The sequence below is a fragment of the Panthera uncia genome, chromosome E3 (genome assembly GCF_023721935.1).
Source record: "Panthera uncia isolate 11264 chromosome E3, Puncia_PCG_1.0, whole genome shotgun sequence".
Taxonomy (NCBI): domain Eukaryota; kingdom Metazoa; phylum Chordata; class Mammalia; order Carnivora; family Felidae; genus Panthera; species Panthera uncia.
Window position 1 is genome coordinate 12853493 of NC_064815.1, and position 25199 is coordinate 12878691.

A 25199-nucleotide genomic window follows, 5' to 3' on the forward strand; every position below is an offset into this window, starting at 1 on the left:
CAGGCAGTGGACCAGACTGTTAACTACAACTGCATATCTTGCAGGAGAGAAGCTTGCAATGAAAGCAATGCTGGGAAACTATTAGAATTTGGCAGAGTTGGACTAGCTGATGACTGTCACTTCTGAATACACTAGTCTGACGGATGGGGCTCTTATTTTCTTCACAAGATCGTCACTTGATTCCCTACTACATGTCAGGCAATAGGCCAGGTACCAGTTATAACCAAGAATGAGACAAACTTCCTGCCAGTCCTAATCTCAGGTTCTTTAGAGTAAGCCAGGCAGTAAACATGTATAAGTACACTAGATAATTTCATATAGTAAGCCGGCCTGCAGAGGAAAGACAAGGGGAGCAGACACGTTAGAAACTGCAGTCTCAGACGGACAAGAGTGGGTTTGGTGGGTTTGCAGATAGATTCCAAGCTCTTGTAAGTTTCAGCTGGAAGCCCTCCCCTTTGGATCTATGACAGCCTACCTCTTTCAACAAATTCCTTTTGTGGCTTAAATTAGTCTGAGTGTGTTTCTAGGTTTTGCAACCAAGATCGCCATTTCTAAGAATGAAATTACCAGTGGTGGTGACAACGGTAATCGATAACACTTAAGTGCCAGGCAGTTTTAAGAACTTTACATACATCATCTATTTTAACCCTTACCACTCTGAGACACGAACAATTGTCATCCCCATTTTACAGATGAGGAAACTGAGATAAAGCAGATATGGTAAGTAGGCAGTAGAACTGGGTTTTGAGTCTAGACAGTTGGCCTCTGTGGCCTTTACCACTTCACCGTGCTCTCAAAAGTGCTGGGGGATGGACTTGAGGTTATTTCAAATGTGTGACATCCCTTCACACACACCCACGGTCTTGAGCAAAACCCCCAGTCTGAAAACCCAGGCTTCCTCCAACTGAGGACGTGGCAGCAGCTTTATCAACTCACGAGCCAGAGTTCCTTGTAACCATCCTGTGTGTCATAGAAACAGAAGCTCTGATGTATCACTCAGTAAGGAGTTGACCTTGGGCTCTGGGTTGTCATAAGCCTGAGTTTAAATCCTTGCTTTGCCTCATACTATAACCTCAGAACAGTTCATCAACACTTCTGTGCCTCAGTTTCCCTACCTGTAACACAGATATGAGACTACCTTCCTCATGTGGTTCTGGAAATTGAGTAAGGATGGACTACAATGTTTACCAGCATAATACGAGGCACAGCAGTGGTCGAGGCTCACATATGTGCACGATAAACCCTAGGTATTAGTATTCTGCATCTCCTTCTGTGGGAAATACCTGTTGTTTCTTCATTACCCCTTCTTCTGGAAAAAGCTTCCTACTTTTCCTTGGGGATGACTCTTCCTGCATTGGATATAATTCTTGAGGGACTACCTATTCCTGGCTAACAAATGGCAACACAATCACAGTTAGTTCTAACCAATGGTGTCTAAAAAGACATTCTCTATTTTTTTTACTTTATTTTTATTTATTTTGAAAGAAAAAGAGAACAAGCAAGGGAGAGACAGAGAAAAAGGGAGACAGAATCCCAAGCAGGCTCCGTGCTGTCAGAGCAGAGCCTGATGCGGGGCTCGAACTCACGAACCGTGAGATCATGACCTGAGCTGAAATCAAGAGTCAGAGGCTTAACCGACTGAGCCACCCAGGCTCCCGAAGACACTCTCTTTTTAGAATCTAAATCTTTTAGAGGCACCTGGGTGGCTCAGTTAGAAGAGCATGCAATTCTTGATCTCCAGGTTGTGAGTTTGAGCCCCACCTTGGGTGTAGAGATTACTTAAAATAAATAAAATTAAAAAAAAAAAATCAAAATCTTTAGATGAGTCATCCAGAACTAAAAGAGAAAACACAGTAGGGAAACAAACCACAGCAACAAAAAAACTAGCCGAGATTCAGACATCCCCACTGAAGAACAAGACTGGCCATTAGCTCCTGCTGCCTCGATAACCAGAGCGCCCTCGATTCCTGTCTTTTCCAAGCCCTGATTCTTTGGCTTTCTCATAGATTCCTTGACTCTCCCACAGACTTAAACTCTCCATAAACCCGTAGTCTCCAATCAACTTATGTTTGGCAGAGTTGATTTCTATTACTTGCAACCAAAGAACTTCATCTGATGTATTTTTTGAAGCGAAGACTAGGACTGCGCAAAGCGTAACAAACCCTGAATCCCCTTTCCCTACTCTCCTGGGCAAAAGGCTATCTATTGCTGGGTGACAAACTATCCCTAAACCAAGTGACTTGAGGCCATAAACGTTTATTATCTTATAACCTGTGTGTGTCCAAAACTCAGGAGCAACTTTGCTGAGTGGTTCTGGCTCAGGATCTTTCATGGAGGATGGTGTCTGAACACCTGACCGGGGCTTGGAAGACCTGCTTCCAAGATGACTCACTCACATGGCTGCGGGCAGGAAGTCTCAGTTCCCTGTCCCATGGATGTCTCCAGAGGGCTGCCCGAGTGTCTTTGTGATGTGGAAGTTGGCTTCCCACAAAGCAAGGGATCCAAGAGGATAAGACAGAAGCCACGAGGCATCACAAGTCGGCCCTACTCAATGTGACTTCTAGGACGGCGGAATGACTGGGGGACATTTTGGAGGCTGGCCGCCACACAGGAAAAACTTAGGAGCCCCAGCAGGGTCTTTTTCAAATTTTTATTTTATTTTTCCAGTACAGCTTTTATAGGCATACATGATCCTCCTTTCTCTTTAGCTATTCCTATTCACCCCAATGAAAACACCTATTTCAGGGGCACCTGGCTGGCTCAGTCGGAAGAGCATGTGACTCTTGATCTCGGGGTTGTGGGTTCAAGCCCCATGGTGGGTGCAGAGATTACTTAAATAAATAAAAGTTAAAAAAAAAAAAAAAAAAAAAAGAACATCTTATTTCAGAAACCTGCAGACAATGACTTACAAGAATGGGCAGAAGGAGGAGGTAGGTATGAAGAAAAAGGTGTAAAACAGAGGGGATGAAGGTCTCCAGTCCGAGGACCAGGTCTGGAGAACTAGAAAAGAGGAAAAAAGGGCCTTTAGAGAAGGAGACACAGGCGCCCGAATACAAGGACAAAGCAGAGTGTTTAAGAGTGGCATAAAGTGGGGCGCCTGGGTGGCGCAGTCGGCTAAGCGTCCGACTTCAGCCAGGTCACGATCTCGCGGTCCGTGCGTTCGAGCCCCGCGTCAGGCTCTGGGCTGATGGCTCAGAGCCTGGAGCCTGTTTCCGATTCTGTGTCTCCCTCTCTCTCTGCCCCTCCCCCGTTCATGCTCTGTCTCTCTCTGTGCCAAAAATAAATAAAAATAAAGAGTGGCATAAAGCGTAGTGCTCACCCTCGGCAGACGGTCACTTCTTTTACAAGCCCCAGAGAGTCTGCCATCCAGTTCGGCCCTGCTGGTGTCATTCATCTTTTACTGCTTCACCTACAAGCGGGGCCTGAACACTGCGACCCGTGAGTCCAGGGAGATGCCAAGCTGTTAGGGGCTGCACTGCATCCCCTCAACACTCCTGTGCCGAAGCCCTAACCCCCAGGACCTGAGAATGTGACTGTGTGTGGAGACAGGACTTCTAAAGAGGTAAGTTAAAATTGGGCCATGAGGGTAGGCCTTAATCCAATCTGACCCGTGTCCTCATAAGAAGAGATCTGAACACCCAGAGAGACACCAAGAGCACACACTGAGGAAAGACCATATGAGGACACAGAGAGAAGGTGGCCAATGGCAAGCCAAGGAGAGAGGCCTCTGGGAAGCCACATCTGCTGACACCTTGAACTTGGGACTTCCAGACTCCAGAACTGTGAGGAAGTAACTTTCTCTTGTTTAAGCCATTACGGGAGCCTGAGCTGAATATGACACAAGCCCTCGTGAACCAGCTCCTAACCTGTGCTGTGTAATGTGGTGTCAGAACCAAGCACGAGGTGAGAGGAAGCCATAAACGCACTGGGTGCACCCAGAGACCGTTTCCACTCGGGATTCCTTCTGTGAGCTTCCTGATGGACCCCAGGCCCCTTCTGCTTTGCTCTGAAGGCAATTTCCATGCATGTCCAGGTTCCTAGGGCTGCCTCTTCCTCTGTCTTATCTTCTCTCTAGCTGGAAAGCACCTTCTGTATCCGTTCCCGTACTTCCTTCGCTCCCAAGGACACCATCATCTCAGCTACCGGAGGTCCTTGCTAAGAACAAAAAGAGAAACTGCCTTATTGCCTTATACTGCCTAAAGAACTAAAGCTCAGCCCCAGTCTGCAGGCGCTACACCCCAGGCCAACCCCAGTGCCGCTGCCTGCGTCTGAAGGGGCACAGTTAGCATTGCGTTGTCTTTACTTTCCGTGGCCAAGGATGGGTCCCAGGAGCCTGTTTTCCCGTGGTGATATGTCTATTGGCCCCCCATCAACCGCCAGCTCCAGGCAGGCAGGGAGAGTGCATGTTTCATTCACTACTGTGCCCACTGTACCCAGAACGGTGCTTCTGCATAGTAGGTGCTTCCATAAATACTATCTGCTGAGAGACTGAAGGGAGTGATCGTGTTTCATTTGTCTTTGTACCCCCAAACCAGAGCATGACTGCCATTGAATGTCAGCTGAACGGATAAATGAGGGGCTCCAGGGAACAGTCCAGCCCATCTGCCCACTTACCCGCTGTCCACTGAGGGCCACTCGGAGGACTTGCATCACGTTGCTGTGTTTGGTCCCCTCCAGACCTTCTGATACCTTCTTCAGTTCTCCACTCAGCACGTCCTGAGTTAAGCTCATATCGGGTCCTTCTAAAAGCCTAGAAAAGAGGAGCGCCTGGCTGGCTCAGTGGGAAGAGCATGCAACTCTTCATCTAGGGGTTGTGAGTTTGAGCCCCATGTCAGGTGCAGAGATTACTAAAAGAAGGTAAATAAACTGAAATAAATAAATAAAAGCCTAGAAAAGAGCCAGTCTATGAGGGCCTGCATGGGCCAGTGGCAAGTAGGTAAGAGGGAGGATTTCTGAAGATTAACATTCACAACCAGTGTTCAAGTCTGCTTGGGGGAGAAGGGAAGGAAGAAGATCCCCATCCCTTTCCAATTTGAGAAAAAAAACAAAACAAAAAAAACAAGTAAGGAACCAAATACACAGATAATCCAAGCACAATACAGGAAAACGCAGATGGTACCACAGTAAGAGGATTTACTAATTTCTACCTCAAGGTCATGTGATCGCTATGCCTCAGTTTTCTCATCTATAAAGTGGGGATAATAATAGTGTCTGTAACTCACAGGGCTATGGTGGGGCTGAGTTCAAACTTGTTAGGCACTAAGTACGTTGCTTGAATAGACAGTAACACTAGAAACTAGTGTTTCAGACTAGTGTTTCTAGTCTGAAACACTAGATCTTGTATTTCATTTAGAAATTAAACATTAGCGGGGTGCCTGGGTGGCTCAGTCAGCTGAGTGTCTGACTTTGGCTCAGGTCATGATATCACGATTCATGTGTTCGAGCCCCAAATCAGGCTCTGTGCTGACAGCTCGGAGCCTGAAGCCTGCTTTGGATTCTATGTCTCCCTCTCTCTCTGACCCTCCCCCACTCACATTCTGTCTCTCTCTCTCTCAAAAAAATCAACAAACATTAAAAAAAATTTTTTTTAAAGAAATTAAACATTAGCTAATATTTATTATATCCAAGAGCTCAGAAACATTGCAAGAGAATCTAAAAACAAACTCAGAACAGGTTAGACATAGGATGGAAGAATGAAGCCCTCTGTGAAATTACTTGAAACACAGCTTTAGGATTGGCAGAGGGGAGACTCTTTGGGCAGGGGAGAGGGCTTGTAGCACAGAAGGGCAGAAAGAAAGAGACTTCGGGAGACCCCGGCTCCAGTAACAGTACTGCCACCAACCTGCTACAATCATTCTTTTATCTTATTTTAATTTTTTTAAATGTTTCTCTATTTTTGAGAGACAGAGAGAGAGAGAGAGAGAGACAGAGAGAGATTCCGAAACAGGCTCCAGGCTCCAAGCTGTCAGTACAGAGCCCAATGTGGGGCTCCAACTCACAAACCGTGAGATCATGACCTGAGCTGAAGTTGGATGCCTAACCAGTTGAGCCACCCAGGTGCCCCTACAATCATTCTTTAAAAAAAATTTTTAGGGCAACAACCATGATCTTGAACTCCCCACCTGCCTGTATTCTGGGACACGACAAAATTTAGCTCTATCAGATCTGCCACATCCATGCTGGCCTTTATGAACTCCCCAATAAAGTCACAGATGCCACCTTCCCAGATGGGAAAAGAGTGGCCAGGAACAGCACCTTGCACAGCCGCATGAAGAAGTAGGTGACCCCAGCCTGTGTGCATTTCCAGAAGGGCTTGCACTCTGATAGGCCACTGCACCTGTAGGTGACAAAGTCAGGGACATTGGCCAGCATGAAGCAGTTCTCAAAGTGGAACAGGGTTATGGTGCCGGCTGCCTGGGCCCACCAGAGGCACAGGCTGCTGCATCAGCCAGCCTGGCGCCCACCTCTTGCTACAAACATTCTTTGCCCACAAGTTGAAGCACTTAAGGATCTAAAATCCAGTAGGCCAGGGGCACCTGGGTGGCTCACTCAGATGAGTGTCCAACTCTAAATTTTGGCTCAGGTCATGATCTCATGGTTTGTGAGTTTGAGCCCCACATCGGGCTCCATGCTGGCAGTGCGGAGTCTGCTTGGGATTCTCTCTTTCCCCCTCTCTCCCTACCTCTCCCCAGCTTGCACTCTCTCTCTCAAAACAAATAAACTTAAAAACTTTTTTAGTTAAAAAGTTAAAGAAAGTTAAAAAAGCTTAATGAGTTAAAAAAAAGCATAAATGTTTAGAAAATAATAGTAAAATCCAATAGGCCAACAATCGCCCTCTGCTTTGCTGGTAGCCAGCTGAGATCCTCTCTCACCAGTGTGTTTTGAGTTTCAAGAGAGATTCCCCATTCAGTTAGAGCTTGACTTGCCAAAAAAAAAAAAAAAAAAATAAATAAATAAAATAAAATAAAAAATCTCTGAGTTGGAGCGGCACCTGGTGGCTCAGTTGGTTGGGTGTCCAACTTTGGCTCAGGTCATGATCTCATGGTTCATGAGCTCAAGCCCCACGTCGGGCTCTGTACTGACAGCTCAGAGCCTGGAGCCTGCTTTGGATTCTGTGTCTCCCTTTCTTTCTAACCCTCCCCTGCTCTCTCTCTCTCTCAAAAATAAATAATAAACATTTAAAAAAATTGTTAATCTCTGAGCTAGAGCAATGGACGGGAGCAGGGTGGGTGGGCCTGTATTTTACAGCACCTTCTCAGTCCCCCTCAGCTATTACAGAGATTCCAAAGTGGAAATACTGCAGAGGGCCTGGACAGTTCCACTGGTGCGGATGGTCCACAATGCCAACTGGGGTACTGCCCGTGCTCAATGGGGTCCAGACAGTCCCCTGCCACTGATAGGCTTCACGTGGAGGGTGATTGGCTGGGGGACCCGTGCTCATAAGTAATGGGAAGAAACTGCCTCTTGGTACCGACAGATTCCCTTACTAACTCTGGATTCTGAGCCACTGAGTTTCAACAGGAGGCAAAAATAACCATGCTTATTGCATCATTAACTCGGCCACATGCTTATTATTATTCCTATATCCAAAAGATAAAATACAGAAAATATAAAATTTAACACGGAGGGGCCCCTGGCTGGCTCAGTCAGTTGAGCATCTGACTCTTAATCTCAGCTCAGCTCATGATCTCACAGTTTAAGGGTTTGAGCCCCACTCTGGGCTCCTGGCTGACAGTGCAGAGCCTGTTTGGGATTCTCTGTCTCCCTCTCCCTCTCTCTCTCTCTCCCTCCCCAGTTCATGCTCTTTCTCTCCCAAAATAAATAAATAAACTTAAGAAAAAAAAAATTTTAATGTGGAAAATGGGGTGCCCGGCTGGCTTGGTCAGTAGAGCATGCGACCCAATCTCAGGGTCATGAGTTTAAGATCCATGTTGGGCATGAAACCTACTTAAAAAAAAGTTGTTAAAATTTACCATGGGAAAACATAGGAACTCTCCTCTATGCCACTGTGGGGAAGCAGGCTGCTAAGGAGCTGGTAGAAGAGGGACAGGCCACAGGCAATGGCAGCTCAGGACACATTAGAGCTGGCCCAGAGCTTGGCGTGGGTACAGAAGGGACTTCTAAGAAATCTGGCAGCTTCAGAACACTTGGGTGTCAGTTTTCCTGTCCTGAGTGGGAGCCCCAGAGTGTCTCTGAAATCTAACCCCATGGCAGGGATGTGGAGTTAAGGCAATGGTCCTGGTGAATTAGCACTAAGAGCTCCTATTGTGGAATGCCCTAAATTAAAGGAGTATTGTAATAATGACTCTTGGGAATTTATCCTAGAGATATAAATGCAAAACCGATTAATGATGTCTATATGTGGCTATTCACTATAGCATTGTTTATAACAGCAAAATTTGGAAGCAATCCAAATGTCCATCAATAGGAAATGAGTTAAATAAATTATCGTAAAGTGGTACAATAATGGCCTAAGTGTAGCTGTAGAAAATAATGAGGATTCTAAGGACTGGGTAGATCTACAGATATGTTAGGTGAAACAAACAAATCAAAAGACACAGAACAGTGTTACCGTATTTTTGTGTAAAAAAGAAGGATCGTTTAGATATAATTAAAAAGGGTAGAAATGCGCAGACAGTTCTGGAACTGAACAGATGGGGGACAAGGATAAAACTGGATTTCCCAATATCTACCTTTTTTATACTTTCTAGGTTTAAAAAAATTTTTTTTAACGTTTACTTATTTTTGAGACAGAGACAGAGCGTGATCAGGGGAGGGGCAGAAAGAGGGAGACACAGAATCCAAAGTAGGCTCCAGGCTCTGAGATGTCAGCACAGAGCCCGATGCGGAACTCGAACTCATGAACTGCAAGTCCTGACCTGAGCTGAAGCCAGACGCTTAACCAACTGAGCCACCCAGGTGCCTCACACTTTCTAGCTTTTACACTCAGGTTTAAGAGGTCTGAATGGGGGCACACTCTCTCTCTCTCAAAAATAAATAAACATTAACATAAAAAAAGGTTTGAATGTTTTCATAATCAAAACATCAAATTTCAAATTTTAAAAAGACAAAAATGGAGTTACATATCCATATCACTGAATACTCAGACATTACATAAAGGAAACTGCTAAGTGCGGCTACATTTCTGTTGGGGGCTGCAGTAGGAGGGAACACATACTTTTTGCCATAGATCTTCTTCTACTATTTGTATCATACTGTATTTTTTGCCACATGATTTTCTTATCATTTCCAGGTGTTTATTTATTATGACAATACACTGAGGGTTTCTAGATATCAGGCACTGTCCAAGCACTTTGGAGAGAAGCGTATGGCCTCTAGGCCCAACCTTGCCTGGGTTTGAATCCCTGCTCCTCCAACTTACTGTTATTTTAGGCAAGTTACTTAGCCTGTGTCTTGATTTTCTCATCTATAAAATGGGGATAACATTTTAACCAGATACTTTATTAGGTGGCTGTGAATTTCATTGTATACACATATCCACACACACCCTGTGTACATACGTATACAGACCTAATGTATATAAATAGCAAGTTTTGGGGTGCCTGGGTGGCTCAGTCGGTTAAGCGTCTGACTTCAGCTCAGGTCACGATCTCGTGGTCTGAGAGTTCGAGCCCCGCGTCGGGCTCTGGGCTGATGGCTCAGAGCCTGGAGCCTGCTTCCGATTCTGTGTCTCCCTCTCTCTCTCTGCCCCTCCCCCGTTCATGCTGTGTCTCTCTCTGTCTCAAAAATAAATAAACGTTAAAAAAAAAAAATTAAAAAAAAAAAAATAGCAAGTTGTAGGCATGTGTAAGTAAACGCTTAAGACCTACTTTCATCTTCATGACAAAGGTGGGAGGAGGTAGGTAAAATGGACACTGGGTTTTGCTGCCCAGCATCCACCTCCCTTTCTCCTGATACCCCAAATCTCCTTGAGGAATTACCTGGCTCCCATTCTCAGCTCATGTGCCCTGGCTGGGGGTCCATTTACGGCCCAGGAGTTGATGAGCTAACCTACGCCAACGGGCACATCACATTCCCCAGGCCTCGTGTGACTGGTTCGGAGAGAAAAATGTAGCTAATTGGGTTCCGTCAGAGTTCATCTTAAGACACAGCTGAGGCTTTGTGATGTTGGAGCTGTCTTACAAACAGGGCGCAGACATGAGAGAAGCTGCTCTCCTTTTTTTCCTTTCATATATAGTGATAAAATTTTTAGCCAGGCTCATGGCTGCCAAGTTAAAAAAAAAAAAAAAAAAAGTTTTCCAGACTCCCTTGTAGCTTGGCATGGCCATAAGATAGGCATTCTGGCCAGCGAGATACAGGTGGAGATGAATGTGTAACTTTTAAGTCTGTTCCGTAAGGAGTAGGAGTGTCCCATCCCCTTCCCTTTCTCCTCCTTCCTCTTCTGGCTAAAGTATGGACGGTCTATGAGCCACCATGCACCGTGTGGACAAGAGCAGAATCTAGGGACATCAGGACCCTTGAGATATGGAAAAAGCTCTTTAGCCCTGGATTGCCACTTCCTCATGGGGTAAGCACTGTCATTTCTTTTGTCTGGTAGAGAGCCCCACCCTCCATCTACTCGATACAGAGTCTCTGCAGAAAGAGTAGCCGGCATTGAGAAGTGTGGAACAGAAGGTCAAAGGAACAGAAAAATGAGGTCTTGGTGACATGTTTTTGGCCCCTGAATTAGGCTGGGCTTAAGCCAGCTTTGGTTGCATTTCTGTTCCTGTACAGTTAAGACTGTAGTAGCATCTGTACGTTAGGGGTGAGGAAATGGAAGCTCAAAGAGGTGCCACAGTGACGCCACCTGGGCAGGAGAAAGGACTGGGTAAGCTGCAACACTGGCAGGGAACCCAGGTGAACCCAACCCCAAACACACTGCCCTCTCTGGGGAGGGTCTGGCTCCTCTGGAAAGGCCCCCCTACCAGAGTGACCATCTTGCCAAGACCCTGTCACTAGCCATGCGTTGTGTGGCAGGCCCCGCAGCTAGTCCTGGAGGAAGGGGGCCCTGGGAGGGAGAGGGAACTCGGGGGCGGAGCCTTGAGCTTGGCCTGCAGCAACTCACCCCAGCACACGCTCGGCAATCAAGTCCACCTTCTCCGAGATGGCGCCCAGCTGCGCTCGGCCCACGGCAGGGCGAGTCCACAGGTAGGAATGTGCCGGGGAGACCAAATCCTGCAGGCGGCAAATGTGACCCTAGGGGAAGAGGCAGTCGCTGAAAACACTGCAGACAGGGAAGAAGGGGGGCGCCACCCATTCCCTCAGTCACCGGAGCTCCCTGACACCACACCTGTCTCAGCAGGATGATCCTCTCCACGTAGGCTGGGTCCAGGACATCCCTGTCTCGCAGCTGGCTGCCAAATGTCTCCTCCACCAGGGCCTGCAGCTTCCCCACCAGCTGGCGTCTCTGGGTCTCACTGCTCACCAACCGACGCAGGTGCAGCCTGTAAGAGAAACCAAGGGACCGTGCAGCCACTGGCATTCCCAGTCCCCTCCAAACCCTCTCCCTAAGGGAGCAGACAAGGTTTGAAGAATGACACGTTATATGAGCTGTCCCTCCCACAGCCCAGAAACAGATCATACAGGAAAGGGATCTGGCCAAGGTCTAAGTCAGCCTAAGAGCCCCAAGCAACTCAGGTATCCTGTTGTGTTTCTAAGATAGTAGCTAACATTTTAAACTAGGAAGAGATCACATAAAAACAGATTTCTGGCTTCTCTTGGGATATCAGAGAAGATCTGGCTGCAAAGGGCCCTCATGCCCCACACTTCAATAGTGGGAGCAGAGTGGAGGCCGCCTGGTTTACAGGCACAGAGCACTCCAGTTTGCCAGGGCCTCTGCTCCCCAGTGCCTCTCCCCAGGCTTGCTACCTACCTCCGTGCTGGCTGCTGGCCTCGACAGGCACCTGACTTTACAAGGTACAATCTACAAGTGTCTGCCTCCTTGCATAGCTTAAAGCACGAGATTCCGGCACAAAAAGGCAGAGATCAAGAACACAGATTTATAGGATCTGAAGCTCAGAGTGCACAGCTGTTTGAATCCAGGGCTCATAATCAAGAAGTTCAGGTTTTCTTGTCAGTTCCAATGTTCTTCTTTCCAGAATTCTTCTAACTGCCTTGCTCCCTCTCTTCGGGAGCAGCAAAGCTTTAACCAGTCCTCAGTCCCCTCCCTAGGCTGCCCTGGCATGGAAGAAAGGCAGGCGGCAGCGGTGGGGGCGTATCTTCTGGGCTCTGGAACTGGGGCAGGCCTGTGAATCAGGCCGGCCCTGTGAGAGGTCTGCAGCAAGTTACATGATCGTCCAGAGCCTCAGGAGGCTCATGTACACCACAGGGACAAGCAGGGGCCTCCGTCACAGGGCACTGTGCAGACTACATGAGGGACTATCTGGAAAGCACAGAGGAAAAGGCAGCTGGAGGCGGGCAGGGGGTCAGGACTGAGGGTTCCGCACATCAGGGGAGGAAGGATGAGACCCTCTGCGAAGCTATCTGGAGCATACGCTACCCAAAAACATAACGATTTTCTTAAAAAGGAGTTAACACCACATACTGAAAGTGTCTCTAGGATCTCCGCAGCAGTGGGAGAAGACCGTAGACAGAAAGCAATCAGGAGACCCTAGTGGCCACATTTGAGATAATACATGGAAGGTCCCGGGCCTGCAGCTTCCATGGAAGTGCCAAATAAACGTCAATTATTATCACTACTTCCACCACACTTGTGGTGCTGCTCTGACGACTACCGGTGCTACCTTTACTGCTATTACCGAAATAATCACAGCAGCGGCTTGATGCCAGGAACATCTAAACATTAATGGCTTCGGCTGCATTCGTGGCAGTCCCAAAACTGCATCTCCTCTTGGGTCCATGCCGAGCAGAGCCCACCTCCATCCTCCTCTGGCTACCCTCATGCTGGAGGACTGGAATGGGTCACAAAGTATTTCCCCGCTGTGCCCCATTTCCTTAAAATACCACTTTCCCTACAATCAGAAAGGTAGGGTTCAAGTTGCATTCACTGGTGAATACCCCATTCAAGGGATGCCTGCCGTTTGCTGCGTGAACGGGCTGGTTATGGAACACTGCCTTATGTGTCGTTTCCTTCTATGCAAAAGAGAGCAAAGTCAGACAACTGATCTGATGTCTGATGGGAGATAAATGAAGTAACAACCTTCAATACCTGCAGTCAATGCGAATTCTCTGGGCTCATGCAAGTAAAGCACAGAGAGCCTGTCCCCAAACCAGTGCTCAAGAGACGGCATCCTTGAGTCTCTTGTCCCTTAAGTACACATCTATCTGCTGGCTTTACCACCAAGGCCCTTAGATGGATATGTCAACAGTGATCTGAACTGTAACTGGCTTTAGAGGTCTGAGTGAAAAGTTACATGAAATGTAAAACAGGTGTCATGAGACAGTGCTCAGTCACTGTGTTGTGGGGGGGCAAGGGGGGATTCCAAGGCGAAGATGCCCCTTTTCTCTAGGCCATGGCTAACAGAATCCATGCAAAGGACGACCAGAAATAATGGTAATGACAGAGACAGTACCTACCATTTACAGAACACTTTTTATGTGCCAGGGGGTGTGTACAACACCTTGATGCAACGTTTAACTTAACTGAACTCCTACAACAATCGCAACAGGTAAGTACTGTTATTAGCCCCATTTTCGAGAGGAAGAAACAGAGGCTCCAGGAGGTTAGGAGACTTACATGCTCTGTGTTCACGGAGCATCAGACACATGAGCCCACAGTAAAAATCAGGTCCATGTGACTCCAAAGCCCACTAGACCCTCTGCCATGGGTACCCTCATTAGCAAGAAAGCCTTTTTGTACCAGCGGCCTCCCTGCTTCACCACTCACCTGTTAAATTCCGGGAGCTTCTCCAGGTCCAACAGGGCTGAGTGGCAGGTGACCCGGGTCAGGTCAAACTGTGTTATCAACTCAGGCAGGGTCCTGCCCATCTGGTTCTCTGCAAGGAGGCAGGCCCAGCCTCAGCCCCCTCCCTCGCTTTTCAATCACAAGGGAGGCTAGGTGATCACGTTCTGGGTTTCCCATTCCATTCTGACCCAAGGGATTCAACTTCTAACTCTTTTATAGATCACGGGCCTTGAAGGAGCTTTCATTTGCAGAAAGGGTTCTGTCACTCAGGAAAAACAAGTTTGAAAACAATCAGACTAGGGGTGCCCGGGTAGCTTAGTCAGTTGAGCGTCCAACTTCGGCTCAGGATATGATCTCACGGTTCATGGGTTAGAGCCCCATGTTGGGCTCTGTGCTGCCAGCTCAGATCCAAAGCCTGCTGTGGATTCTGTGTGTGTGTGTGTCTCTCTCTCTGTCCCTCCTCCATTCATGCTAAGTAAATAAATAAACATTAAAAAATTTTTTTTTAAATAATCAGGCTAAACCAACTCTCACTGCCCTCAAAGATGTGGGTTGCAGGAACAGCATGCTCATTGACTGGCTGTGCCCCAGAGATTCTGACTCTGCTGGTTTGGGATGGCGTCTGAGCATCAGTATTCTTTCCAAGCTTCCCAGGTGGTTCCAAACCTCAGGCAGTGCGGAGAATCGCTGAGCGGGGAGCTGCTTCTCCAGAGCTGCAGCCCCGTCCCATGCGGTCAGCAGGCATCGTGGCCAGGCCTAGGCCTACAGGGAGTCTCTGCCGGGTCCCTTACAGGGTGCATGGCTTTGCCAAGTCATCAAACCTGTCTGAGCCTCACAATTCTCTTATAAACAGCAAGGATAATTTAATCCTCTAAAGACTGTTTTAAGGAGTAAATGAGATAAGAGCAGAATAAACAGTAAGCAGACTACCAGTGCCACATTTCTAGAAATCCCCTCCACAAAGAGGTCATCCTAATTTGCTGCTTCTTTAAACCTTGGGCTCTAAGTCTTGGACCAAGGATAAGGGCTCAGTTTGGAATACACTAGGGTCATAGCAGTCTTAGTAATTCTGTTGGAACCCACACTTGCCATAGTGGGAGTAATATAATTATAATAACCATAAGATCCACGGTTTTTGTGCAGAGTGGCAGACACCTTACTGGGTGCCTCATACTCATGAGCTCAGTGAATCCTAACTTAACCCTATGAGGTAAACACTTATTCCCATTTCATAGAAAGGCAGGGAAGGCTCAAAGACCATAAGCTCCTTACGGGCAGGGGTTACATTTAGCTAGTTCACTGTTGTAGCCCCAGCACTTAACACAGCGTCTGGCTCAATAAACATCTGTTGAGAAAAGAATGAATTTAGGCAAGAGCATGCAGCTAGTATATGGCACAGCCTGGCCTGAAGACCAGGTGGGCCTGAACCAAAGCCCCAGCTCCTCACTGCTCTGGTCCCACTGCAAACTCCCAGGTGGGCAGGTACCTGCAAACCCGGAGCCACAGTTGGTGATGATGTCCAGCAAGGCATCTGGCAGGAAGTCGGCAGCAGAAAAATGCTCCAGGAAAATGTCTCCTTGCCTCTTGGACAGCTTGCTGCCATCCCTATTGAGGAGCAGGGGCAGGTGGGCAAAGCGAGGTGGTTGCCAGCCCAGGGCCTGGTATAGAAGTAGATGCTTGGAGGTGGAGACCAGCCACTCGGAGCCCCGCAGCACGTGGCTGATGCCCATGTGGTGGTCGTCCACCACGCATGCCAGGTGGTATGTGGGAAAGCCATCGCTCTTCAGGATGACCGGGTCCCCCTCCACACTAGCTACTTCATGCCGATTCCAGCCATACACCAGGTCCTGGAAGGCTGGTGCCTCCCCATCCAGGCGGAAGCGGATAGCAGGTTTGGGGCCTGTGGCTAGCTTCTGGGCCACCTGCCCCTGGCTCAGGTTCCGGCACCGATTGTCATACCTGTTAAAGCAGAGCATCACAGAGGTTAGGATGACTACAGACAGACTGAATTCCGTCTTTGTCTCTGATAGTTGGCTGACCTTGGCAAGTCATCTACTTCTCCAGCTCTGTTTCCAGTCCTGAACAGGGAGCGGAGTGACGTCTGGGGAAGACAGTAATTGGTAACAGTGTGGCAGACACTTGCGCCTGCCTACCTGCCAGCCTCTCCCTCTTCTTCCTTGCTAATGAGGAAATAGCAAAATGCCTAGTCCTGGGGGTTGAATCACAGCTGGTGTGGCCAATCATGCAATCCCATTCCCATTTGCCAGCAACTGGTCCAGGCCAGACCACTCTAGTCCCTAAGACTCAAAGAAAAGTATGCCTGGAGGCAGGGGAGGCTTAGGCTCTGGGGAAAGATTGCCTCTCCAATTGAGAGCAAAAGAGCCACAAGAGGAAAATTCCTCTGCTTTCCCCCTGTGCCCTTCAGATGTTGTCCTGTGAGGGCAGAATGCCTGCAGCCTCCGCAGCCACTTGCAACTAGTGTAGGGGGTGGGGCAGGGGAGGTGGGAAGAAGCCACAACAGAGCGCTGATGTCTTGAAGCTGCTGGTTTTATCCTTGAGTCATCCACCTCCAGACTTCTGCAGAGTAAGTGACAAATGTCTATGTGGTTTATGCCCTGGCTACTCCAAGTATGGTTTGTGGATCCCTAGCAACAACCTCACCTGGGAGCCGGTCAGAAATGCAGCATCTCGGGCCTCAGCCCAGACCTGGTGAATCTGAATCTGCATGTTAACTAGATCCCCAGGTAAGTCGTCTGCACATTAGAGCATGAGAAGCTCTGATTTGTCCCCCACTCTCTTTTAAATTCTTTATTATTATTATTGTTTTTAGATTTATTTTTGAGAGAAAGAGAGAGAGACAGTGAGCAAGCACTTGTGTGCAAGTGCTGGGAAGGGGCAGAAAGAGAAGGGGACAGAAGCTCTGAAGTAGGCTCTGCACTAACAGCAGAGAGCCCAATGCGGGGCTCGAACTCATGAACCGGAGATCATGACCTGAGCTGAAGTCGGCCGCTTAACCAACTGAGCCGCCCAGGCACCCCTATTCTTTATTTTTTTTTAAGTAAACCCTACCATCAATATGGGGCTTGAACTCATGACCCTAAGATCAAGAGTCGCGTGCTCCATCCGCTGAGCCAGCTGGACGCCCCTGGTTTGTCCCTTTTATTAATTTTTTTAAATTTTATCTATTTATTTTTTTAATTTACATCCAAGTTAGTTAGCATGGTTTGTCCCTTTTAAAAGGGGTGTTCCATTATTTAGTCCCCAAAGAATCCTGACACACAAATGTAAAGCTTGAAAATATACTCATTGACACAGAGCTAAGTGTTCAATTAATAAACGGCTGCATGGATTCCACAACAGAACTTGACTATAATTTTAAAAAATAACCTACCAATAGACAAGTAGACTATTTATGACAAAAAAGTAAAGCTGCAGTGAATATCATGACCTCATACAAATATCCAATGCTTGTCCAAACAGTTCATTTAAACTGGAACTCACTGGGGGGTGCCCATGAGAGCTTGACTCTTGACTTTAAGGATGTGAGTTCAAGCCCCACATTGGGCATGAAGCCTATCTTAAAAAGGGGTGGGGCACTTGGCTGGCTCAGTCGCAAGAGCATGTGGCTCTTGATCTTGTGGTCATGAGTTTGGGCCCCACGTTGGGTGTAGAGATTCCTTAAATAAACTTAAAAAAACTTTGTTTTAATTTCTTTAAAAAATAAATAAATAAATAAATAAATAAACTGGAACTCAAGATGTCCTGATGCCACTGCTGATGGGAAGCAAGGTGGTCAAGGGCCACAGGCAGTGTCTATCAAAGCTCCAAACTGGCCCTGCAATTCCTCATCTGGGAGGGTCTCCAACAAACACCCTGCACACGTGCACAACAACATATGTCAACATGATCCATCTCAGCTCTTTCATTATAACTACAGATTAGAAATGGCATCAAGATTCATGAATAAGAAACTGTTTAACGGATGTTACATCTGTACAATGGAATACCATGCAAGCATAAGAAAAATGTGTGGGCCTATATAGATTGGATAGCCTCAAAAAAGGTAAGTGGGAACGGTAAGTTGCACAATCCGTATATTGTGTGCTGCCATTGGAATGGCGAAGAGAAACAATACGTGTTCATCAGGGTACATGCGTTGAGTGTCTCTGGAGAAGACAGAAGAAAATTCTAGGGGCACCTGGGTGGCTCAGCCGGTTAAGCATCTGACTTCAGCTCAGGTCGTGATCTCACGTTTCATGAGTTCAAACCCCACACTGAGTTCTCTGCTGTAAACTCAAAGCCTGCTTTGGATCCTCTGTCCCCTTCTCTCTCTGCCACTCTCCAGCTCACATGTGCTCTCTCTCTCTCAAAAATAAATAAATATATGGGGTGCCTGGGTGACTCAGTTGGTGAGTGCTGTGCTGACAGCTGTCAGTGCTGTGCTGACAGCTCAGAGCCTGGAGCCTGCTTTGGATTTTGTGTCTCTCTCTCTCTGCCCCTTCCCTGCTTGTGCTCTGTCTCTCTCAAAAAATAAACATTAAAAAAAATTTAAAAATAAACGTTAAAAAAAAAGAAAGAAAATTCTAACTGCAGTTGTTTATAGAAAGAGAAATTGAGGGACCAGAGTCAGGGTTAGGAGAGATCTTTGCATATACATCTCTCTGCCTCTGAAAAAAACTTTACTTACTCAGAATTACAAATAATTGAAGTTACTTTACGTGTTACTACTGCCTGAGAGCCAGTGTGGTCGGCAGCTCTGACATGGCCCCAGTGATGCCCACCTCCGGTGTTTCTGCCCTTGTGTCATCCCCTGCCTGGAGTGTGGGCTGGACCTAACAACTTTCTTTTTGGGAAGAGAATGCGGCACAAGTGACAAGATGTTGCTTCCTCTGTTCAGTTACAAACAGACTGGCTTCTGTCTTGCTCTCTTTTGCTTTCTGTCCACCTTGCCCACAGCGAGGCCAGCTGCTATGCTGTGAGCTACGCTGTGGACAGGCCCACATGGCAAGGAAATGGCATCTCCGCACAACAGCCAGTGCAGCCCACGGTCAGCCAGCAGCCTCATGAGAGAAATGGAAGCGGACCCTCTGCAAGGCCAGTCTTGAGGAAACCACAAACCTGGCCAAAACCTTGACTGCAGCTTTGAGAGAGACTCTGAGCCAAGGGAGCCAGCAGAGCTGCGCCCAGACTCCTGACCAATGAGGCCGTGCAGGGACCACAGCTTGGGGGGAATCTGTCATGCAGATGAGGGACACACGTGACTTTGGGGAAGCAGCCTCGACAGGCTGGGGCTCTCACCGGGGCGTCTGGTGATTCCTCAGGGCCTCCTTCTTCAGGAGCTCCAGGCGCTGTGGTGAGCAGAAGCAGGGGTAAGCAGCGCCGGACTCCAGCAACGCTTCCGTGGCCCGGGCGTAGAGCTCAAGTCGCTGGGATTGCTGGTACGGCCCCGCTGGACCTCCCCGGCGGGGGCTCTCGTCTGGGGGGATGCCTGTGGCACAGCAACAGAGAATGCTCACCAAATTCTAACAATGAAGATGCTGACAGCACCGGTTCAGCACTGTTCTGTGTGCCTTATGCATACAGTAAAGCTTTTAATCCTCACAACAACCCTCAAGGTCGTTACTGTCGCGATTTCCCTTTTATAGGTGACCAGTTGAAAGACAAGAGAGGGTAAGCGCTCAAGGTTGTGAGGCCTGAAAGATAAGGAGTCACAGGGGTGTGTCACCTCCATAGTCCACGCTCTCAACTGCCCTTCCTCTCCGTCTGTCCTTTCCCTGGGGAGGGGGAAAGCAGCCCAGGCCCGGAAGAGCTGGCTCCAAAGAACGAAGTATGGTTCAGGGCACAGCCCTGGCTGGACCCCTGGTTCTTGGCCAGAGAAGCTGTGACAAGGGATCCTGAAGACGGGTGAGGGCCGCAGTGCCAAGCACCTGCCAGGCTGCTCTTATGTCCCATGACTTCCATCAAGCCTCAGAACCACCCTACTAGGTAGACGCCATCGTGACCCCCATTCAGTACGGACGCTGAGGCACAGAGGGGCTCTGTTACATCACTTGGCCAACAGCAAGCGGTACAGATGCGTTCGAAGCCAGGCCAGGGGCCACAGAATCCACGCTTTTCACCCTGATTGTACTGCCTCAGCCTCCTTCCCCGCAAAGCGGAGCTATGCTCTAGCATGCGGGGCGGTGGCAAGAACGGGACGCACTGGTACTTTCAAAGCGCTCAGCCCGGTGCACACACGCAGAACCACTGCGATGGGTGCCGTTATATGAAATGCGATCTGTTGTAAGCCACAGCTCCAGCCCAAGGTCCGGTTTCCTCAGGTCACAAAGGACAGATTTAACCAATATACACTTCCTGCAGAGACAAAGGGGACACAAAAGAGCCGGATGGTGGTATTTCTTTCTTTTTTTTTTTTTTTTAATTTTTTTTTTCAACTTTTTTTTTTTATTTATTTTTGGGACAGAGAGAGACAGAGCATGAACGGGGGAGGGGCAGAGAGAGAGAGGGAGACACAGAATCGGAAACAGGCTCCAGGCTCCGAGCCATCAGCCCAGAGCCTGACACGGGGCTCGAACTCACGGACCGTGAGATCGTGACCTGGCTGAAGTCGGACGCTTAACCAACTGTGCCACCCAGGGCCCCCGGATGGTGGTATTTCTACCCTAAACGGCTTTCAATAAAAACCACTGATTTGTAGACTTTGAAATGGTGACTTTCGTGTCAGGTAAATTATACGTCAATTACACACAAAAAGGGTGACTCCTAAATTAAGAAGCCACAGAAGTCAGCTCTGTCTCTCCACCACACTGGAGAGGAAGCTGTGCTGAGGGGCTGCAGGCGTCATTTACACAATCGTGCTGCACCAGGGGCTTCAAGGGTAGGACTCTTTCACCCCTGGACCTCCTGTTCAGACAGTGGCTGACATATAGCAGATGCTCAGTGAAATCCAAGTTCTCATCCTGGCCTGCCTGGTACTGCAGGTTCAGTACCGGCCAACTTCTGTCCTCACATCTCTAGTCCCTCTGCTTGGTCACAGTCCTTGGGCCATGCTGGCCTCTTTGCTGCTCCTCTAATACACCCTATGCTTTCCTTCATCAGGGCCTTCACATCTGCCATTCCCTCTGCTTTTTAAATTAAAAAAAAATAATTTTTTTCTAATCTTTATTTTTGAGAGAGAGAGAGAGAGACAGAGACAGAGAGACAGAGTGCAAGTGGGGGAGGAACAGAGAGAGAAGGAAACACAGAATCCGAAGGAAACACAGAATCTGTCAGCACAGAGCCCAACACAGGGCTCATACTTATGAACTGCAAAATCATGACCTGAGCCGAAGTCGGATGCTTAATCAACTGAGCCACCCAGACGCCCTGCTTTAAAATTTTAAGTTTATTTATTTTGAGAGACAGACAGCACGAGTGGGGGAAGGGCAGAGAGAGAGAGGGAGAGAGAGAATCTCAAGCAGGCTGCCAGCGCAGAGCCTGATGTGGGGCTTGAACTCATGAAACCGTGAGATCATGACCTGAGCTAAAACCAAGAGTCGGGTGCTGAACCTACTGAGCCACTCAGGTGCCCTGCCTCTGCTTTGAACAGTCTTCGTGCAAGTAGCCACAGGGCTGGCCCCTCACTTTGTGTGATCTCTGCTTTAATGTCACCTCCTCAGAGAAGACCACCCTGTCTAAAACAGCATCCCTCCCTGTCAGTTCTCTAACCTGTTAACCTTTTCTCCATAGCACACATTAACACTTAACATCATGGTGAAAATGAATTAATTTATCTGTCTTCCAATTACTGACAACAGAGTCTCTGTTCAATGCTGGAACACGACCTAAATTACAATAAGTGATCTCCTTGAATGAATTCCTTTACTCAACTAATCTCAACTAAGCATCTGCCATAATGTTCTACAATAGAAGATAAAAATGAAATCAGTTTCTGCGCTTTGGGAACCCAAAGTCTAGTTAATAATTTACTGCAGATTAAAATACACATCTCATAAAAGTCTCGGTATTTTTGGTATTTTTCCTTGGAGAACTTAACTGGTTGTACCTGTCTTGACAGGTAAGCAATTGTTGACCCAGGGAACACAAACACACTCCTCCTTGTCTTCCTGGGGTTTAGCAGTCCTTCAGATTAAACTTCCCATAAGAAGACTGACTTTAGAAGCTGTACACATTTAGTTTGGCTCACACAGTGTGTTTAAAAAAAAAAAAAATCTGAGTTCAAGTTTAACAATGGCAAGTATTCATTAAAAAAAAAAACAAAACAGTAACGAAAACCTGGATTTCTGGCTCCTCTTGGAAGTCAGAAGGTTGGACAAGCTGGGCCAGCATTCCCACATGGGAACAAGGGGCTGGAGCCTTCTGCTCACTACACGCCTCGCCTCTCCAATTCCATCTTATGCTTGGCCTGTGTTTCCTGTCCGTTCCCAGTAGCACCTGACACTCTAAGAACAGGAACCTCAAAACAGCCTCAGAGTATTTCTTTAGCATCTTTTTTGGGGGGGACACGTGCCTCCTGAGGCAGCACAAATATACCTATCTCTCCAGGAACTCCTCATTGTCCAGCTTGGGCCCTGTGAGGCCTACTGGCTCCTTTCCCTGCTCCCACTTCCCCCTTGGAGAAGGGTTTTTTCCCTGACCGCCTCACCTGCCCACTCCAGCATGTCTTCAATATTCTCTGCTGCCCCAGGCACAAGGCGGGTCTGATCCGTGTCTTCCAGCCTGAGGATGAAGCTCCCCTGGTGCTTCTTGGCAAAGATATAGTTGTATAAGGCAGTGCGTAGGCCACCCAGGTGCAAGAAGCCTAGTAGAAGAGAATACTCAGTCAAGACAGGGAAGATGAACTGACACACCTCAGCCAGACGCAAGTAAGCCCTGCTTGTACCAGGACGTCCCAGTGAATATCGAAGCTCAAGGAACAGCTACCCCTGTCCCATCCTTCCAGTCAACACCGAGACAGACTGCCACAGGAGAGGGCAGGGGTGGTCAACCTCTTTAGCCCCTCATCCTGGAAATAGAAGACCACCCAAGTTTTAGAGCATGTAATTTTGTGGGAAAAAAAAAAAAAAAAAGACTCCAACTCTTCCTAACTGCACCCACTGTTCTACTTAGATTTGCCTCAAGGCCAAGTTTTACCCAAATAAGGACAGAGGATTATCCACTGAAGCCATTACCACACATCCATTTAACATGTACAAATTCAATGATGTGCTTGGGTGAAAAAAAAAGCTAATATCTTATCTTCTTTGGTCCAGGCCATGGCTCTGACTCCATAACGAGCCTCTCTGCATCTACAGGTTCAGGAGGCAGCATGGGACCCATAAGGCTCTTCTGGCATCAGGCAAACTTCTTCAACACGGATTATGTGTGACCTTCTGCTAGTTATTATAAGGCAACCACAAAACCAGAGGTCCCCAAGACAGAAGACAGGGGTCCAGTAGTTGAAAGCAAGACCGTTTAAACCAAATCAATCTGGATTTAAATTCTGCATCCACCATTTACCAATTGCTATCCCTTGGGCACTTTACTTCATGTGTATGAGCTTCAATCTCCTCATCCGCTAAGATTTAAAAAAAAGAAAAGAAAAAAGAAACTTTCCTTACAGGGCTGTTGTGACCTAAGCGCTGGTCAAAGTATACCCTTCAATTAATTTTAGCTATTAATGACCTATGTTGTTTCATAAATCTGTCTGTAGTCAGTATGTTTTATCTGTCTGTAGTCAGCAGCCTTTTCTGTATGGGCTTTTCCTGCAAATCAGAAAAAAAAGGAGAACTATAATCATAATAGAGAATATTGTTTATTAAGTGCTAAATACCAGACCTTGCTAAGTGCCTCAGTTGCATTAGCTCAAACCCACAAGACAGGAACTATTACTAGCCCTGTTTGGCAGAAGGTAAAACTCAGAAGCTCAGGAAGGTCATGCAATTTGCCCATGTCACACAGCTAACAAACGGCAAAGCTGGCAATTTGGACCCAGCCAATCTCAGACCTTGTGGCCCCCAACCACTACGTGAGTGCTGTGCAAAGCCAAGTACAGACACTTGCTGGTCTAGAAACTGCTGCCAGTTCATAACCAAGTAAGTACAGAAATTGAGAAAAAATATTTAGAAACAGCAATTTGACAGAGTAATTTTATATTTGGTGAATTCAATAGAAATAGGCTCATATTTTGTATGCTTTCAATATTTGTCCTTTTTAATAACTCATTTCTGTTGGTTATATAAAAATACTGATCCATAACCAATTAGAAATTAAAAACCAGTCCTGTCACCATGGTCTGAGAGGCCGGCTCTACACTCTGCTGCCTGCCAGGAAAGATCCTGTCACTCTGTGCAGGTGGGATCTTGACACAAAGGCTTACATGTGGACCCATAGGTTCTGAATGAGAGGAATGCTCAGTGTGGAGAGGGCAGAAGGAAGCCTCCGTGAGAAAAACAAACCGGGGGGAAATGGTGGGGACACCCTGACAAGCTCTCCACTAGGGCATACAGTGAGCCTCTGCCTAATTCTTTTGGCTTGCTGAGTGGCAACATTAACCACAGGGCCTTTGTACCTGCAATTTCCTCTGCCTAAAGTCCCTCTTATGGACTTCATATAGACTTCACATACATAGACTTCTTGTCTTTTGGTTCTCAATTCAAATGCTACATCCTCAACACGCCCTTCTTGAGCTTCCTATCTAACCCCCAGACGCCTACTCTGCTTCATTTCTCTTATGTCATCTGTAACTAAAACTACAGTTATTTTTTACACGTATTTGTCGCGGCTATAATGTATACTATAGGATAGGCTTCTTGAGAACAAGAGCCAAAAACGTTCCTGGAGACCATGGCATCCCAACGCCTAAAACAATAGCTGGCACACTGTTGGTCCTCAATAAACATTTATTGAATACATGAAAAAGGGACCGAGAGTAATGGTACAGTTCGATAAACACAAAGAACTTCCTGGCAATGTGAATAAATTACGCTCGTGGGCCTACTTCTACGCCTGCAAAATAGGGTCGCGCTGCCCGCCCAGTCTGACTCGACCGGAAGGGATTCGTTCGGGAATATTCGGGGGGCGGACACGGTACGATGGACTTCGACCTACAGCGTCACGTCCGCCCAGGTTACCTGTGGGGCTGGGGGCGAACCGCACCCGCACTGCAGCCCCGGGATCAGTGCCCATGCTGGCCTCGCGCCGTCCTACGAGGCGGCCCAAGGCCGCGGGGGGCCTCGCCGACTGCAGCAGCCTCTTCAGAAGCACCGCCATGTGGGATGGAACCGCACACGTGGGCTTCTCGGTGCATCACTTCCGAGGACCCCTTCCAGCCAATCCGCGTCTGCCACAGAGGGCG

At 47.7% G+C, this 25199-nt stretch overlaps 1 protein-coding gene across 1 annotated transcript; it reads right to left on the bottom strand.

Annotated features, from left to right (window-relative positions):
• Window positions 1–3298: 3298 nt before the first annotated feature.
• Window positions 3299–25187, bottom strand: EARS2 (glutamyl-tRNA synthetase 2, mitochondrial). Its single transcript, XM_049638422.1, has 9 exons — window positions 24976–25187; window positions 22509–22664; window positions 19163–19352; window positions 15351–15823; window positions 13847–13955; window positions 11291–11444; window positions 11066–11196; window positions 4615–4750; window positions 3299–4155 (listed from the first exon to the last, which is right to left on the bottom strand). The coding sequence occupies exons 1-9, from the start codon at window positions 25112–25114 to the stop codon at window positions 4072–4074; spliced, it is 1572 nt and encodes a 523-aa protein (XP_049494379.1). The 5' UTR covers window positions 25115–25187; the 3' UTR covers window positions 3299–4071.
• Window positions 25188–25199: the final 12 nt, after the last annotated feature.